The 16,710-nt window shown below is 36.0% G+C and overlaps 2 protein-coding genes across 3 annotated transcripts; both read left to right on the top strand.

Annotated features, from left to right (window-relative positions):
- The first annotated feature begins 5,063 nt into the window (after positions 1-5,063).
- Positions 5,064-9,980, top strand: LOC118060887 (serine/threonine-protein kinase haspin homolog). The gene is made up of 11 exons (XM_073403938.1): positions 5,064-6,192; positions 7,034-7,157; positions 7,309-7,418; positions 7,771-7,882; positions 8,086-8,178; positions 8,269-8,330; positions 8,403-8,533; positions 8,625-8,695; positions 8,772-8,824; positions 9,247-9,313; positions 9,576-9,980. The coding sequence occupies exons 1-11, from the start codon at positions 5,405-5,407 to the stop codon at positions 9,693-9,695; spliced, it is 1,731 nt and encodes a 576-aa protein (XP_073260039.1). The 5' UTR covers positions 5,064-5,404; the 3' UTR covers positions 9,696-9,980.
- A 3,234-nt stretch (positions 9,981-13,214) lies between these two features.
- Positions 13,215-16,383, top strand: LOC118060884 (uncharacterized). 2 transcript variants are annotated; one of them, XR_012167680.1, is made up of 5 exons: positions 13,215-13,523; positions 13,773-15,245; positions 15,333-15,450; positions 15,532-15,918; positions 16,219-16,383. XR_012167680.1 is itself a non-coding variant. In XM_035074188.2 (4 exons), the coding sequence occupies exons 1-4, from the start codon at positions 13,457-13,459 to the stop codon at positions 15,698-15,700; spliced, it is 1,827 nt and encodes a 608-aa protein (XP_034930079.1). In that variant the 5' UTR covers positions 13,215-13,456; the 3' UTR covers positions 15,701-16,086. The 2 variants fall into 2 exon arrangements, 1 of the variants encoding a protein (XP_034930079.1); XM_035074188.2 differs by lacking the exon at positions 16,219-16,383 and having other exon boundaries at positions 15,532-16,086.
- Positions 16,384-16,710: the final 327 nt, after the last annotated feature.

Raw genomic sequence — 16,710 nt, 5'->3', positions numbered from 1 at the left:
TCAACTCAAAAACGGGTCCATGTTGGATTTGATGAACGCAATTGTGATCTCGTGAAAATCATACAAGTACTAAATTAGAGAAAAGGTTCTCTGCTGATGAGGCATCTACCAACTTTGAATTATAAAGCAAGTGCTGTAGAGTTAATCTAGCTGCAATCTCTCATGCTACTAAGCTTAATTTAAGCAGCCCGTGACCCGTTTGTTTAAAAATCAGATTGGATTTGATATGATCCCGGTGACTATGGGACTTGATTGGCCAGTGAATCATGGTTTGCACTCTAATCATAAATAATTATGGTCTTAATCAGAGCTTTAAGTTTGGCTTTTTGATTAATCTAGACATGATGATGTGTCACCATCTTGTAGCCAAATCTGGAAATATATACATGGACCCATGATTGTCATGGCCCATGATTTGAAGAGCTGTTAAGCATCAATTGCTTAGAATTTTGTGCCCTCGAGCAAACCTATATGAAGAGTATGATAACATTAATTTCTCCAATCTTTTTCCCACTCCTCTATGTGCAACATGGCAAATTTTGAGAATGTTTGAAGTTTTATTTTTTAAAGAATTTTTTATTTTAAATTATATTAAAATAATATTTTATAAAAATTATTTTTGAGATTAATATATCAAAATAATTTAAAACACAGAAAAAATAAAAATGGTGAGATTTAAATTTATAATTATTTAATTATTAAAATTCTAATATCATATTATAGAATTAATTCAACTTAAATAATAAAATTTTAAAATATAATTTATATTATTTTCTAATATAAACTAAAGGTTGGGTTAACAAGTCATCAAATTAATCTATTAAACTAGATTTAATAATATTGATATGGTGCAACTCTTGCTTGTTAATAATGCCTAATGTTTTTTTAGCAGTTAATTAAGCAAGCCAAGTTCTCAAGATTTTTTACTTTTTTTTTTTTTTCGTCGAGGAGATTCCTACTTATTAGCATCATAAATCCTTTTCAAGCCTTATCTTCATATGCAACAATATTAATGGTCACTTAGAGAGTTAATTAATTGCATGTATTAATATTATAGCACATAGAGTACACTACGCATGCATGCATATATATATATATATATATATATATATATATATATGAGGTTCAGCTGTGCGTGTGAAGAAGTCTTGCTTGCGAATTCTATACATGTGTCCATAAATGGCTCTTTTAATTATGCGTTCCCTGCACTTTCCTTTCTTGTCTTCTTTGCTAAGGTGATATTCTCAAATTTGTCAAATGAGCTATAAACGCTGTAACCCTAATTAAGACATTCAACGAAATGGGCTCTTGTTTGTCCTGTGAGAAAACAAAAAAATATTACGATAATGATGTTTCACTCTTTTTTACATCGAGTTACGATGAAGGGAAGTTGGTTGGTCGACTTTAATTAATTTGAAGTGAAATTTTGAATAAAAAAATCATAACAAATTGTGATCTGAAAGAACATCACCCCTAGGATTAGGAAATCATAACACTTGTTATTGTATATCATTTAATTAATTTTATTGACACAAATCTTAGGTTATAATGCATTTTTCTCAATGAAAAGCCACAATCGTTAGAATCTTTTATTTCTAAACAAATTTATTAACATTAAGATTGTTTTTTTTAAGGGTTACAATGTGGTTGTGGTTGGTCGAATTCTTTTTTTTCTCTCTTTTTTATTTTTAAGAACTTAAATACAATGAAAATATAATTGCATAAAACTACAAGTATTAAATAAATAAAGTCGAAAAATCCAGAGACAAAAATGTTCTTTGTCACGTGCCAGAAACAATAGAAAAAATTGCACTGTCTTTAGGTGCAAGGGAACAACAACGCACAGCTACATGTAATTAAACACCATGTTTTTTTTTATAATAATATGTAAAGATTATGATGATCACTTCCATTATTGGGAGAGCAAGCAAAGCAAGAGGGCATGCAAATTCAATCGGTGTGGATGCTCATGCGCCCCTAACCAAAAGCATTATCCAAATTAAATCCATGCAATTTATAGGGTAGGTGGCTGCTACAAAGTGTCACCTTGAAATGAAATGAAATATTGAATTGATTGATGTTTTGCTAATTAATCACTGATTTTCCTTGATATTAATATTATCAGTACACCAAATCGAGTCGACTATGACCCCTTCTTTTTATATATAAAAAAAATGGATTGTGACTTTGATAAGATTGACAAGGCTCGAGCAACCCGGTATATAACTTATATAGTTCGAGTATTAATTACTATTGTATAATCAAAATCAAAGTTTTTTTTTTTATCTTGTATGAATATATATATCTAGTGGTATAATTTATAGGTTAGGGCTCTGGTTACCCAGATGGCCCAGCCCAATCTGAGAATGTAAAGGGCCGAGAGAGGCTTTTTTATCATCATAACCAGAGAGGGTGGTGGGGGAGAAGGCGGCAGAGGCAGGCATTAACTGTTTACTGGTTGAATTGAATATCTGTCATTTTAATTAAAAAACAAAAAAAAAGAGGAATGGTTTTGTTTCTTTTTAGAGTGTGTTTGTTAGTGTGATAGCAGTTACTTTTTAAATAAATTTTTATATTAAAATACATGTAAATGATTTTTTTTATTTTTTTAAAATTATTTTTGACCTTAACACATCAAAACGATATAAAAAGTATATTAAATTTCAGTAAAAAAATTTTTTTTTGAATTTTTTAAAAATATAATTTTAACCGCGTTTCTAAATATTATCTTAGTAATTGATCAATTGAGTGTAATAATCAGATTGATTTGTTTAATAATCCAAGATGTTGGATCTTGATGATGATTGATCAATGTACGTAGCTTAATTTCAAAACTTGTACTCCAAGAAATCCAACCCTAAACCCTTTGAAGAATTTGTTTCAAGTAAATATGGCAGTGCTCTTCATCTGATAAATTTCTTGTTTTTTAATCCGGCCAACTGGAAGTTGCTGCAATGGCAAAGAAGCAAAAAGAGGAGGTAAAGCTATGGCTATGCCAGTTGATACAGATGGGAAAGAAGGGAAGCTGCTATCGGTCAGTGATATGTTGGCGAGTATATACGGGCTCTTCTTCAAGCAGTAAGGGCAAGAAAAGGTTGTCTTCTTCTTGCACTGATGGCAATGATCTTCCCTCTGGCGAGGACGAAGACGGAGATAGAATCTCTGATGGTGATCGGCAGGTACAAAGGTATCTGAACAAGAGTATTGTTGTAATAATTGTTTTTTACTTGAAAAATAATATTTTTTTATTTTTTAAATTTAATTTTTATATTAATATATTAAAACAATATAAAAATACTAAAAAATTTTATTTTTTATAAAAAATGTTCTATCCACAAAACCAATGGTACCGAAATGAATTGAATTGTTCTGGTATTTTAGTTATTTGAGGACAAAAAATAAACGACGGCGTTTAGTCACTTTCCTTGTGGTTTTTCAACTTCTCAATTTAAAAACTACACGTTATCGGAGACCACTCCCGCCCAGGCATCAACTCCAACATTTCAAAACTCCCTCCCTGTAATCTCAAGCTGAGGGTATTGACAAGATGAGATCAGTAGATTCTCTGGCACGGTCTGTCAGAGCCTTTAGAGGCATAGCACTAATGATGGGTTCCGAAGCAGGCACCTTAAAATCTTCAATTTTTTACCATTAACTATCAATATAATGTAGTAGCTAGGAACACTTTTGTTATTGTTTTAGGTGGGGAAAGAAGAGTTGATTTTTGGTCAGAAATCATTGCTGCTGGAGGAGGAGGAGGAGAAGGAGGAGGGCAATCACTTCAAAAAAAAAAAAAACAACCCATTTACCAAAGTAGGAGAAGACAAACACCACACCAAATTCAAATAACTTCCACAAGACGCCAACTTGTAATGTTAAATGATAAAAAGACTCTAGCTTTATCATTTCGGGATTCAACAACTCTATATACAGCACCCTGCTCTTTCTTCCTTTTTTCTTTTTTCTTTTCAAGTTCTGCTTCAAAAGTCCAAAAGGAGCGCAGAGACTAGCTGGAAACGGTTTCTCGATCGGAGGCTCGGGCTTGCTTGAACCTCTTAGATGTCTGGTACGGGGCAGGGAAGATCCATTGAAAGCGAAAGCCTCCCCTCCCCTCTTTGGTTATTCCCGTGAGGTTGGGCATTCACCGGATATGAGTATGGATATTGAGAGTTCAACCCCTGCCTAGGTCAACCGGGCACGCTATTAGTGTCCTTTTTGAAACCTCCCTGGCAATATCTAGTGATCAGTGCAGGAAACAAAAGGAGGTGAGCTGTCAATCAAGACGGAGGGAACATCGGTAAGGGAAAGAATCCAATAAGAGATCAGCCACTGGCTCAACGCAACTTTTTGTGTTTTTGTTTCTGGGTTTTGCAGGAGACAGTTGGAGTTGAAGGATAATGACGAGAATAGAGTGAGTTTTGGTGGTGGTGGTGGTGGTCGTGCCACTAAACGTGTCAGTCGGAATCGTTCACTTTCTACCAGGTTAATTCAACTCAATTCCCTCTTTTCAATGAACTCTAAATGATGGCTTTTTCTTGCTGATTGTGGTTCTTTTTGGTCTTGCATCGGTGGGTTGTCGAAGTTTTTTCTTGTTGTTGTTGTTGTTTCTTAATGTTTATCATCACTCACATAGGATATCACTTGTGCTATTCTAGTTTAGAACTGTAGAATTATTAGACTTTGATGTGTTCTATTATTTGCAAGTATATATCCTCGTTCTACATGCTCTTTCCTTTTCACTTTCGTGTGTGCTGTGTGTTACTCACGTAATGCTAGGGTAATTCATGGCTAGTACATTTTCAGCGTTTGAGAATCGAGATGCTGTCATGTAAGCTATAATATTTTTTTCTCAAACTTAACTAGCATGCCCCTTTTGCAATGGTATTATTTTGTGCTAGACTCAGAGGGAGGATAAGTATAGCTGTTGCTGCTTGTGTGGACAATCAGCCTCGACAAAAACAGGCTAGAAAAAAAAGGAAAACCACCCGTTCCAAAAGTTATCTCCATTATTATTTCGCGTGTTCTCTTATGTTTTGTTGTTACCATTCTGGTTTCTTCTAGACTGCATTTGCTCTTTCAAGTTTCTAGCACTAATTTTTCTTTCTTCCTGTTCTGGTTCCTTGTAAAGTTTGTGCTTTGATTTCTGGTGTTTGAAGGGAAAAGCAGCACAACATCTCGATTTTTAGAAAGAAAAGCAATACTTTGAAGAGGTTGATGCTTTTGAGGTGCTGGAAGAGAGCCCGTCTCCGAAAAGCTCTAGTACATGGGCCACAGATAATGAAACTGATGCGGTTGCTATACCACATTTGTCATCAAGAAAAGAGAATTGGCTTTATTGCGAAGAAGTTTAACTAAAGTTGTGGGCCTTCTAGTACACTTTCAAAGTTATTAGGAACTCCAAACCATGCCTCCCTTGGAACCTATGAATGGCGATGATTTGAACATTGTAGATTTGATAACTCCAGAAAAACCTGTTTTGAAGACTAATTCGAAACCGCATTCTGTCCAGAGTAGAATTAAATCGTATTTACCAGGTAAAGATGTACTTGAAAGGAATTCACTTGATGAGGGTTGTGAAGAAATTGAAGGAGCAGCTAAGAAACTGTCTTCAGCTTCAATGTCTACTTTATCAGATCATGACATGAACATTGTGGATTTGATAACTCCAGAAAAACCTGTTTTGAAGACTAATTCGAAACCGCATTCTGTCCAGAGTAGAATTAAATCGTATTTACCAAGTAAAGATGTACTTAAAAGGAATTCACCTACACAAAAGAGAAGTTCTATTTTGGTGTGTGATGAGGGTTGTGAAGACATTGAAGGTGCAGTTAAGAAACTGTCTTTAGCTTCAACGTCTACTTTATCAGATCATGACTTGAACATTGTGGATTTGATAACTCCAGAAAATCCTGATGTGAAGACTAATTCGAAAATGCATTCTGTCCAGAGTAGAATTAATTCATATTTACAAAGTATAGATGTACTTGAAAGGAATTCTCTTTCACAAAAGAGCAGTTCTATGTTGGTGTGTGATGAGGGTTGTGAAGGCATTGAAGGTGCAATTAAGAAACTGTCTTTAGCTTCAACGTCTAATTTATCAGATCATGATTACGGGGATCCATTTGCTGCGCTATTGGCAGTCTGTGGACAGTCAGTTCCATTGACATTGCTGGAAGTATTCTCTAAATATTGGTTTGTTCTTTTTCCCATCGTGCAGCTGCTCTTTTCCCCTACAAGATGCTCTCACATATATTCATATTGTTTTGACTCACGAGAGGTCATTAAACAATGCATGCGTGCAAACCTTGTTCAGTTTTCTATTTTTGTATGCATTTCCAAACAATATTTTTTTTCAAAGAAGCAATTATTTTATCTGGATGGTGTCTGCAGCTGTTTGGTCGAGGGTTGACTTTTACAACATTTTTTCTTACTTTGAGATGGACTGTTCATATAAAAAATCATGATGGATCAGTTCATATTTTATTTGAACTGTGTATTAGTTCCTTCCATCATTAGTTTCATTTGTTGAAAAATGAAACAGAAGCCTATCTTGGAATCAATAACTTCCAGTATGGTCTGTAGAAAGTTGTGTTGTAGCTATTTTGCATTCCTGAACCAAAAATATTGTAATCAGACATCTGCCCTTTAAAAACTTATAAAAAATTGTTGGCTGTGTCTTTTGAAAGATGAAAGTAAGACTTTTGAGAGAAGAAAAGCACATATTGTGTTAGAGTTGCCTCGTTGAGCTTTAGGGTCAGGGAATTATCTTGATCATGGCATACTCATTGATTGGAGGTGGTCCGTATCATTTAAGTGATTGATCGATGTGTAATAACTGCATTACTGAAGTCAGCAATTCACACAAATTTACCTGCCAGACTTCAGTCATATAACTTATCTTTGCAGTTGTTAAACCTGTTGTTTTTGTTCTTGGGTTTTTTATTCTTATTTTCTTCTCAACTCAGCACCGAGTCATTTAAATTGAGCTCCTTCATCCTTGAAACTGGTAACAAAAAAAACTTTGTTTTTGCAGTGAACCAGATAATATTGTCAAGGTGGGTGAAGGCACTTATGGAGAAGCATTTGAAGCTGGTAATACTGTCTGCAAAATAGTCCCCATTGATGGGGATTTACCGGTAAATGGAGAAGTACAGAAGGTATTAAACAATAACAACATTTCCATTTATAACTTTTCTGTGAAGTCACTCATGGTCAACATATGATAGGCAGAAATGTACTCATGGTTATCATATTGACACTTTCTTCGTGGATTATTATTGCTGAAGCATTTGATTTTCCATGTTCTAGAGATCAGAAGAATTGCTCGAGGAGGTCATCCTTTCTCGAACTCTCAACAATATCAGATCACATGATTCTGAAGTGGACAACGCTTGCACAACATTCATCGAAATTCTAGAGTATGTGATCCAAGTACTGCTATATTTTTTCTGCAACTGCTTAGTATCTTTTGAAAACAATAACCTGCAATAGGTTGCTTTCTTTCTAGTGTGGTCAGTAGGCTTACATTCTGGAATTGAAGAAATCCATAACGTGTTATGTTTGTTCAATGGCTTTGCTTTGCAAATTGAGCTGAGCAATAGCATATGGCTATAAGCTAGATAGACTTGGATCTGCAGAGGGTAGACTTAACTTATGAATAATATGAAAGCTTATCTTTGAGTTAATTTACGTATCTGTTGCGGCCTAATACTTTTACTTTCTAGATTTTCTGCAGAACGTGATATCTAATGATCTCTTTTTTATCCGCAGTCTAAGAGTGTGCGAAGGTCCTTATGACCTCGCCTTGGTCAGAGCATGGGAATATTGGGATGAAAGGCATGGTTCTGAAAATGATCATCCTAAGGAGTTTCCAGAGAAACAGGTTTAGCGTTGAGCTTTTATAGACATAACTGACTGCTTTCAAAAATACATCCGCTTCCTGCACGCACGATGTACATGCATGTTTATATGTAGATATTTACATTGAATTGGCTGACGTTGCAAAATCCCCGAATGGCATCAGTGCTGCAAGTTTCCAGAGTAAGGTTTATAGGGTTTTTTACCATGTTCAATTAATTTATGCAGTGCTATGTTGTGTTTGTACTACAACATGGTGGGAAAGACCTTGAAAGCTTTGTGCTCTTAAACTTTGATGAAGCGCGTAGTTTATTGGTTCAGGTAATGATGTACATTTTATTCAAGCATTTTTTGTCAATTCTTCACTGAGCTGCCACCTTCAAGATTTACTGTGTCTATCGTGCTCTGCAGGTTACAGCTGGCTTAGCTATCGCAGAAGCTGCATATGAATTTGAGCATCGTGACCTGCACTGGTTTGTTGTTTCTGGAAATAAATAATATTGTTTTTCTTGCATGGGTGCTGATTTAGGACTTTTTTGTTGCAGGGGAAACATTCTTTTGTGTCGAAATGACTCTACTACAGTGCAGTTTATCCTGGAGGGGAAGAAAATGATTTTCAGAACTTCAGGATTATTGATCTCAATAATTGATTTTACTCTGTCCAGAATTAATACAGGCGAGTTCTTTAATTTTTCTTAATATTATCCACATAAATGTTTAGAGTTATTCTTGATTCATGATAAGCTAACAGACCCTTATTTACACAGGTCAAGACATACTCTTCCTGGACTTAACCTCGGACCCTTATCTCTTTAAGGGCCCGAAAGGAGATAGACAGGCGAGAGCCACAATACAAGCTGTAGGTCCTGTTTATTTCAGAATATTGGCTAATTGATTCCTAACATCATGTGCAGGCAGAAACGTATAGGAAGATGAAGAAAGTAACTGGAGACTTCTGGGAAGGAAGGTGATATTGTTGATCACTTTTCATCTTTCTTGATCACTCATAAGGCATTAGATATGGAACAGTTAAAATCTATGCCAATTCAGCTGAACATATGCACAGCCTCTTTTTGGAAAATGTACTCCAGTGCAGCACAAATATTTTCCTGATATGTTGCATATGTGGTTGCCTGTGCTGTATCACAAGCAACCATATGTTCTTCTACAACCCTAATTCACATTTTGGAGAAATGCATTCGAGCCATTTTCACAGCTGTTTTTCCTGTTGTATCAGGGTGTCTTGGTTTCAAGCACTAGGAAAGACAAAAAATTGTTGTTCTTAATTTTTTTTCTCTTACTTGCTCAGGGGCTTTTCTTCCAGCTTATCAAAACTTCATGTTTGGTTATTGGAAAGATGGTATGACTGTTTTGTATCATTTTCTACAGCTTTCCCAAGACAAATGTATTGTGGTTGATATACTTGGTGGACATATTGCTCCTGAAGAAATCTTTTGTAAGTCTCTCTTTTTCTACAGACTATGAAATAAGGTATCTTTTTTATTTATCAAATTTTCCACGTTTTGTTGCTTAACATAAAAGCACCTCCTAGCAGTGTGTAGCATAGTCATGGCTCCTAAAAACTTTTCATATATTGAAAGCTAAGATGTTCCATGAAAAAGAAACAGAGGTTTTTGCTGCATCCTAATCTTATACAACCATTTTAACTGTAATTGTTAGATTTTTATGTGCTTAGCTTAGTTTTAATGTGATACCAGGATCGCTCTTCAAAAAATGAGGGAGATTTGCACTCATTGAAAAAGCGTCTCAGCAAGTATAATTCAGCTAAGGAAGCTATTATTTTGGATCCCTTCTTCAGCAACTTGCTTGTTTTGTAAATAAAATGAGCCGTGAGAATGCATATGCAATCAAAGTTTTTTGTAAATTATAACATAGATGCTAGTTGTGACTCAACTAGCATCTTGTGATGATTGGAGGATATGACGACTGACAAAAGTTTGTGATAATCTTTAGAACACATGCACCATGTTAACTGTGCAAGTAACATAGGAAAAGAGAGTTCGTGTCATTGATTTGAAGTTCTCTAAGTTGATCTGATCTTTATCTGGCTGTGGATGACATGTAGGGCTGCCCAATGTTTTATACTGTCTTTTTGGTCACTTTGCAATAAAGTTTGAATGCTGAATCACTCGACTCTGTTCTTCTTCAAAGAATTGATCATGGGATTCCTCTGTGCACCTCTGTAGGTATATTTTGGCTTGTGTTCTTTTTCATTCTTAATCCTTCCGAATTGGCTAGCACATGCTATGAAGTAGAAATCCTTGATGATGGGAATTACAAATGTCCTCGCTGATAGCCAAGTGCAAGTAACACTTGCCATCTTTTGAGCAAAATCTGTAACAATAATGCAGAAACTAGCAAGGGACACTCTCTGGATTTGTAGGTCACTCCAACAATAAACCAAAGGGCGGTGGTCTCTCTCGTGCGTTATATTTTCATGAACTACCTGCAACTTGCTGTTTCTGAATCTTTTTACTGTGCACACTCAAAAGCACAGTGCAGCAAATGATGTCACTCAAGATTGTTGCTCTAACAAAAGCTACTTTAGCTTCTATGAACTTTTTAATCTTTCTTTCCCTTTCCTTTTCCTTCATCAAGCAAAAATGTGCTCACTGGCTGCCCAAAAACAACACTTGGAGGAATGTGGAAAGAATTCAAAGATGAGATACACCACTTTCTATCCTCTTAACCAGAAACCAGCATGGTATGTTCCAAAAGGTGTGGACACACACAATTTGATGAACGTCATTAATTAGCATCTTTTTTCTTTAAATCTCTGATGCTATAGCACCAAATGACTCGAAATGTGAGTGTCAGTTATAGGCAGATGATTATGCTTAGCACATCCCAGGTCTCTAATGCTTTGATGAAGGAGTTTGATATGACACTGATTTTATCCTTCATTTAGAAAGCAAGGGGCAAAACTAAATTAGAAAAGGGCAAAATGTATCAGATATTAAAGTACCAATATCTCTGTTAGGGCTTTGTTTATCTTCTCCTTTTCTTCTTTCTTCTTTCTTCTTTTCTTTTTTATCAGGGTTCATGCATGGATTCCTGTTTTCTGTCAACACCAATAGGTATGGCTACCCTCTTTCTCGCCCTCTCTACTGTGCTTGCTTTCGGCCATGAAGTGTTACCTAGTCAGCCATGGTGCTTTTGAAATCATCAAAACTTGAAAGGAGAGAAGCACATTACGTTATTCCACATGGGTTGTCCCTACCCAGTTGAATATCTTATATATCCCATAGAAAGCGGCACTAATAATGTTGTTACGAACCACTAATGTATCTATGTCACTGTGTAAAGCCATTGGTTTTCTGCTTTCTACTGACAAGCATCGGGCTAATTACACCGTGTGGTCCCTCTACTGTATGTCTTTGATCAACTGGATCCCTTCACTACTAATTTGATTAATAAGATCCTTCTGTAGAGTGTTCTCTTTACAATCAGGACCCTCATCCTATGATGGCTTTAATGATAAATGGGTACAAAAATGAGAAAAATTTAAGAAGAATTTTATTTTGTTTTTCCAAATGTTTTTCTTATTTTAAGTGGACACATATTATTTCATCATAGAAATGATTTTACATTGTCGTTATAGATCGAGTGTCTTGATTGTGAAAAGAATGTAGTAGGGGGGTGATTAATTGAACTCCCATAGTAGAGGGACGATGGATGCAATTGACCCGACAATGCTTCTACATGGTGTTTTATTACAAAGATGAATCATAAGTGCTGGCAGCTTATGTGAATGAATGCTAATTTTGTTCCTTTACAGGATGTTTTGTCTGCAAAGAATATGGTGGGCTTGGAAAAATAAAAATTGAAATCTTGTCCTAGAAGAAACAGACTAGAAAACATGGTTGAGGTTTTAGGCCTAATCCAAAGCCTCTTTTGGCCTTCAATAAATAAAAACAATTAGTGGGATTTGTTGAGCTCAGCAGATTTGACTTAGGTGTCCTCTTTTTACACTGTCCAATCAAATCTCAAATCCTCAAGGTTTTGCTAAGATAGGGTGATGGATGCCTAGAGCAGCAGTACATTCTCCTTTTTTTCTTATAGTCTCAACTTAACTTTCAGGCTTTTGTTTTTAGCCCACTCAGTGATTCTTGATTCTTTTATTTTCTTTCGAAAAACTACAAGCATTTTCGCGGGATAAATTTGCCAATTAGCATGTAAAAGGCCAATGAATGGCAACAATTCTTGGTGAAATAGCATACTTTTGGATGTTATGATTTTCAACAGCCATATTTATTATATGTTACGGTCAAGAGTTGTAAGAAAAATTTTAATTTATATCACGGTCGATAATCGATATATCTATTTAAATTCAAGAATAATTGATTAATTTGTTTCTAAAAAACATCTTAAAAATTATAAAATCTAGGTCCTAAAAATGAGGATAAGATTTTTGAAAATTTAAAAAATTTAATGATCAAAGTAACGATTCCATAATTACTATTAGGTAAATGGCTTTTAAGAACTTCTATAAAAATATTAATGTGATTCAATAGTTGAATAAAAAATTATAGTTCTTTTAAGCCATTATTTTGATCAGGCGTGATAAAACTTTCTCCTAGTCTAGACCTAACTTATTGGTCCATAAATATATTTGTTAGGTTATTTCACATAATTTATCTAGAATATATTCTCCTTTAATTATAATAGACCAATACCTTGTCATTATTATAAAGTGCAACAACTATTTCTTCACGCTTAAAAATATCAATATTTAGACACATTTTAGATACACAACAAGATGAAAATATATTATTTCACCTAATCTTTTCAAATATTGTTATTCTACCAAAATTTTTAATTTATTGTCTTAATTTAAATAAAAATTCCATTTTCTCATAAGGTAATAATATTTAAATATTTTAGCTGTCTGCCCAGGTTCTGCAGAAGAATCTTCGCACATATAGTAAAGAAAATTTAAGTTTGTTAAGAACTGTCAGTGGAAAACAATGGCATATTGATGGACATATCATATTTAAGTTCTTGTTGGACAGTGCAATAGTGATGGATTCAAGAAAAATGAAAAACGTTTTACTGAGGTGATTTAAAACAGTAGCAGAGCATTTATGAGGGGAAACATAACAGGGCAGGTCTCGCCATCCTTGTATTGTGCAAACCCTTTTGGGACAAGCAGACAAAGGCATGCCATCTTTGCTTATTATATGTGTACTGTGTAACATGCATGCGGGCGGGCATCTCTTATGGAATTTGTCTTGGTGTGTGGAGGAAGATGCTCTCTGTTTTGAGCCCAATTGTGTTTTTGGGAAAGATTAAAAAAAAAAAAAAAAAAGCTATAAAAGCAGTGGTTGATCACTTGATTCTCTCTACTGTTGGGAAACAGCACATTTTCCAGCCCCATCCTTCATGTCAAAGCAACACCTTCCTTCCTTTATAACTTTCTTTTCTCTCCTAACCTTTTTATCTGCAACGCCTTTTCCCCTTCTATATCTCTCTCAATATTCTATGAGCATTCTCTTTTAAACAACACTCCCATTGTATGAATCTCTTTAAAAATCCATAGGGTTCTCCTCCTGCAACCCAGAAAACACCTCTCATTATAATGGCCGGAGTAGCATCAAAGTGCCTCTTCTTATTCTTCTTGTCTCTTCTCACTATTAGCTCTTCGGGTAAGCATCTTTTATTTCTTGTTCACACTTTTTCTCTCCTTAAAATTCAGTGCAAAGAAGAGTTAGAGTTTAGCCTACCCCTACCCCACTTGTGTAAAGCTGTATAGTTCTTTTTTTCTATTCTATTTTTTTTTCCTCACATATTCACTGTTAATATGAAGTAATAGCTGCTTGAATTCATGGATGAGCTCATACTCTTTGAAGTTTGAATCTTTGTTGAACTAGATCATTTCTTGTTTTTTGTTACAGGAACTCTAGTGGGTTTCTCCTACAATGCCAGAGGAATCACCGGAGCTTCTTCACTTAGCAGAACAGTATCATTTCTTGAGCTAAACAAGGTCTTTGCAAGTCATTTAAGAGTTTTTGCTTCAGATCACAGGGTTTTGAGTGCACTTTCCAACTTTAATGTGTCTGTTGATCTTTACTTAGATGACAGCTTGGTTGAGAATTTGATAAATTCTAAACCATCTGCTATCTCCTGGTTTAAGACCCTATTAGTGACCTTTCTACCCCATGTGAACATCAAAAGCATCATTGTAAGCGGCGACAATGACTTGCCAAAGCTTTTATACACTTTGAAATCAATCCATTCACTCCTGAATAGGTTTCATGTTGACAGTGAAGTTAAGGTCTCGGTAGCATTTTCGTTGTCATTCTTAGAAAATTTGGATAGAACACAAGAAAATGACCTCCATGGGATTTTGGGATCTATCAAGAGAACCAGGTCTTTTGTCACTGTAGAAACCAGTCTTGATGTGGATGTAGAACTGGGGATGAAAGATCTTTTTATTCAATCAATGATCCAAAAAGTCACAGCTGCCACTTCTCTACTTTCTGCCTATGATGTTCCCATAGCTATGACAATCAGGAGCCTTGTTGTTCCTGGTGCAAAAGAAGTAGCTGAGTTTGCTGAGAAGGTTTCAAAATCTTTAGAAAATAGTAAGATCACAGGTCAGGTAGCTGGATTGTATGCAGAAGTATCTTCGGTAGAAGATTTCGTGGAAAAGGAGCTGAAGAGGGAACATGAACAAATCTTTCCTTCATCTCGGAGAGAACTCTTAACAAACTTCAGAACTACTTTACATGATGATATAATCAATACACCTACAGTTTTTCCGACAAATCCCGGATCAACACCACCAGGGACTCTCCTGCCAGATACTCCAGCACCAACAATAGTCACTGTCCCTGCTACCAATCCTGCCAATCCAGTCACTGTAACACCGACCAATCCTGTGTACACTCCATTACCTTTCCCCTACACCACACCTGTCGATTTCCCCCCTGCAAATCCTTCTGTCAATCCACCAGCACCAATTAGCAATCCAGTCACAACACCAGCACCTATTACAGTTCCAGGTGCACAACCAGTGACTAATCCTGTGACAACCTATCCAGCCCCAACAGGCAATGTTCCAGTCACAGCACCAGTCACAAATCCTGTGGCGCCTCCTGCAACGACAAATGCTCCAGCAATACCAGGACAGAGCTGGTGTGTGGCCAGGTCTGGAGTGACCGAGACAGCACTTCAATCAGCATTGGATTATGCGTGTGGAATGGGAGGTGCAGATTGTTCACAGATCCAGCAAGGTGGGAATTGTTACAATCCAAACTCTCTTCAAAACCACGCTTCATTTGCATTCAACAGCTATTATCAGAAGAATCCTGCGGCAACCAGCTGTGATTTTGGAGGAACAGCCACTATAGTTAATGTGAATCCAAGTAAGAAATCTGATTGACTCACAGATTTGGGGTTGTTCTTAAAATTAATGTTCTGAATATTCACAGACTCACATAACATTGAAACAGGCACTGGTTCCTGCATTTATCCAACATCATCATCTTCATCAGGCACTCCATCATTGCCAGTGCCAACAACTTCATCTGCAAATCCAGCAACAACATCACCGGTTGTCGGCGTGTCAGGGTAATTTCTTTATCATCCGTGAGTTAGGAACTCTTTAGTACAAATTCAATGACTCAAAAACTAACACTCTGATTTCTGCAGCACTCCATCAGTTCTGAACTCATCAACCAACCCTGCCTCAAGTTCTGGGTTCGATACCCCTCCCATTCTCAACCCTCCAGCATCCATGTCAGCTAATTTGCAGCCATTTATTGGTTGTGCCATTTTGGTAACATCATTTGTTGCCAGAACAATCATTCTAGACATGTAGAACAAAGAATTTCTTTATGTACACCAAATGGATTGGAAGCTCAAGCTTTCAGCAGAAGATCAGAACTGCAGCAGTTTCCAAGTTCTGTACAGAACCATCTTTCATAGAAAAAGAAACTAGAGGGAAGTTCCAGAAGAATGAATTACAACACCAACATCCTGATAACATTTTCTGGCTGGCCGGAAGTTGCGCAGAATGTAAAGACTTTACTGCCGAAGGTACAAATCAACTTCTATGTTTACATGTTTAGTATTAGGCTGAAAGTAGTGAAATTTAATGAGGCTGGGTAGTACTAGATGTACGATGGCAATTTTGTTCCTGTACATTTTCACAAAGTTGCAGAATTTGTAGTTTAGAGTTTCTGATTAATCTAGTTAAATTATTCACATTTGTGATCACTTATTTTAGCAATTTTTATCGGATGGCTGAGGAGTGCATGGTAAGAACAGGGATACAAGAAGTTTCTTAGGTGGATGATTTATGAGGATAAACCTAAAGTTTAGCTCTTACCTTTACAGGGTAAGAACCTATGGAGGCTCAGTTCAGATGGTAAGTGGATCTGCTTCTCATGTTTGCGTCCAAGCTTCAAATCCATATGATCAACCTGTTTAAAACCAAACTAGCAAGCAAGAGACATGGTCTTTGCATGCAAAAAGATTTATACAAGGTGAATTATTTTCACATGCGATGGATACAAGATTTTCTCGACTGTCAAAATCGCCCTGCGACTTCTTTGGCAAAAACCAAATTTACACCAGTTAATATATTTGCTAAGATGCTCTAATCGTTCAATTTCCATTCCAGATAGGAAAAACGCTAATTCAGTACACAAATTAGTCAAAAAGTTCGTCCCATATTTCCTGGGAAAAACAACAAAGGCCGACCCCGCCAGAGCCTGAATCGTGCTAGGTGATGAAGAGCATCTCCTAACGGCTAATAGGATTAACGCGGACTTGATGCTCTAATGCATTAGATGCCAATTTATTTTCTCATATCATTTTGTTTAAAAT

This window comes from Populus alba, chromosome 13, assembly GCF_005239225.2.
Source record: "Populus alba chromosome 13, ASM523922v2, whole genome shotgun sequence".
In the NCBI taxonomy this organism is placed as follows: domain Eukaryota; kingdom Viridiplantae; phylum Streptophyta; class Magnoliopsida; order Malpighiales; family Salicaceae; genus Populus; species Populus alba.
Note: the sequence above shows the minus strand (reverse complement) of the source record. Positions and strands in the feature narration are given on the sequence as shown.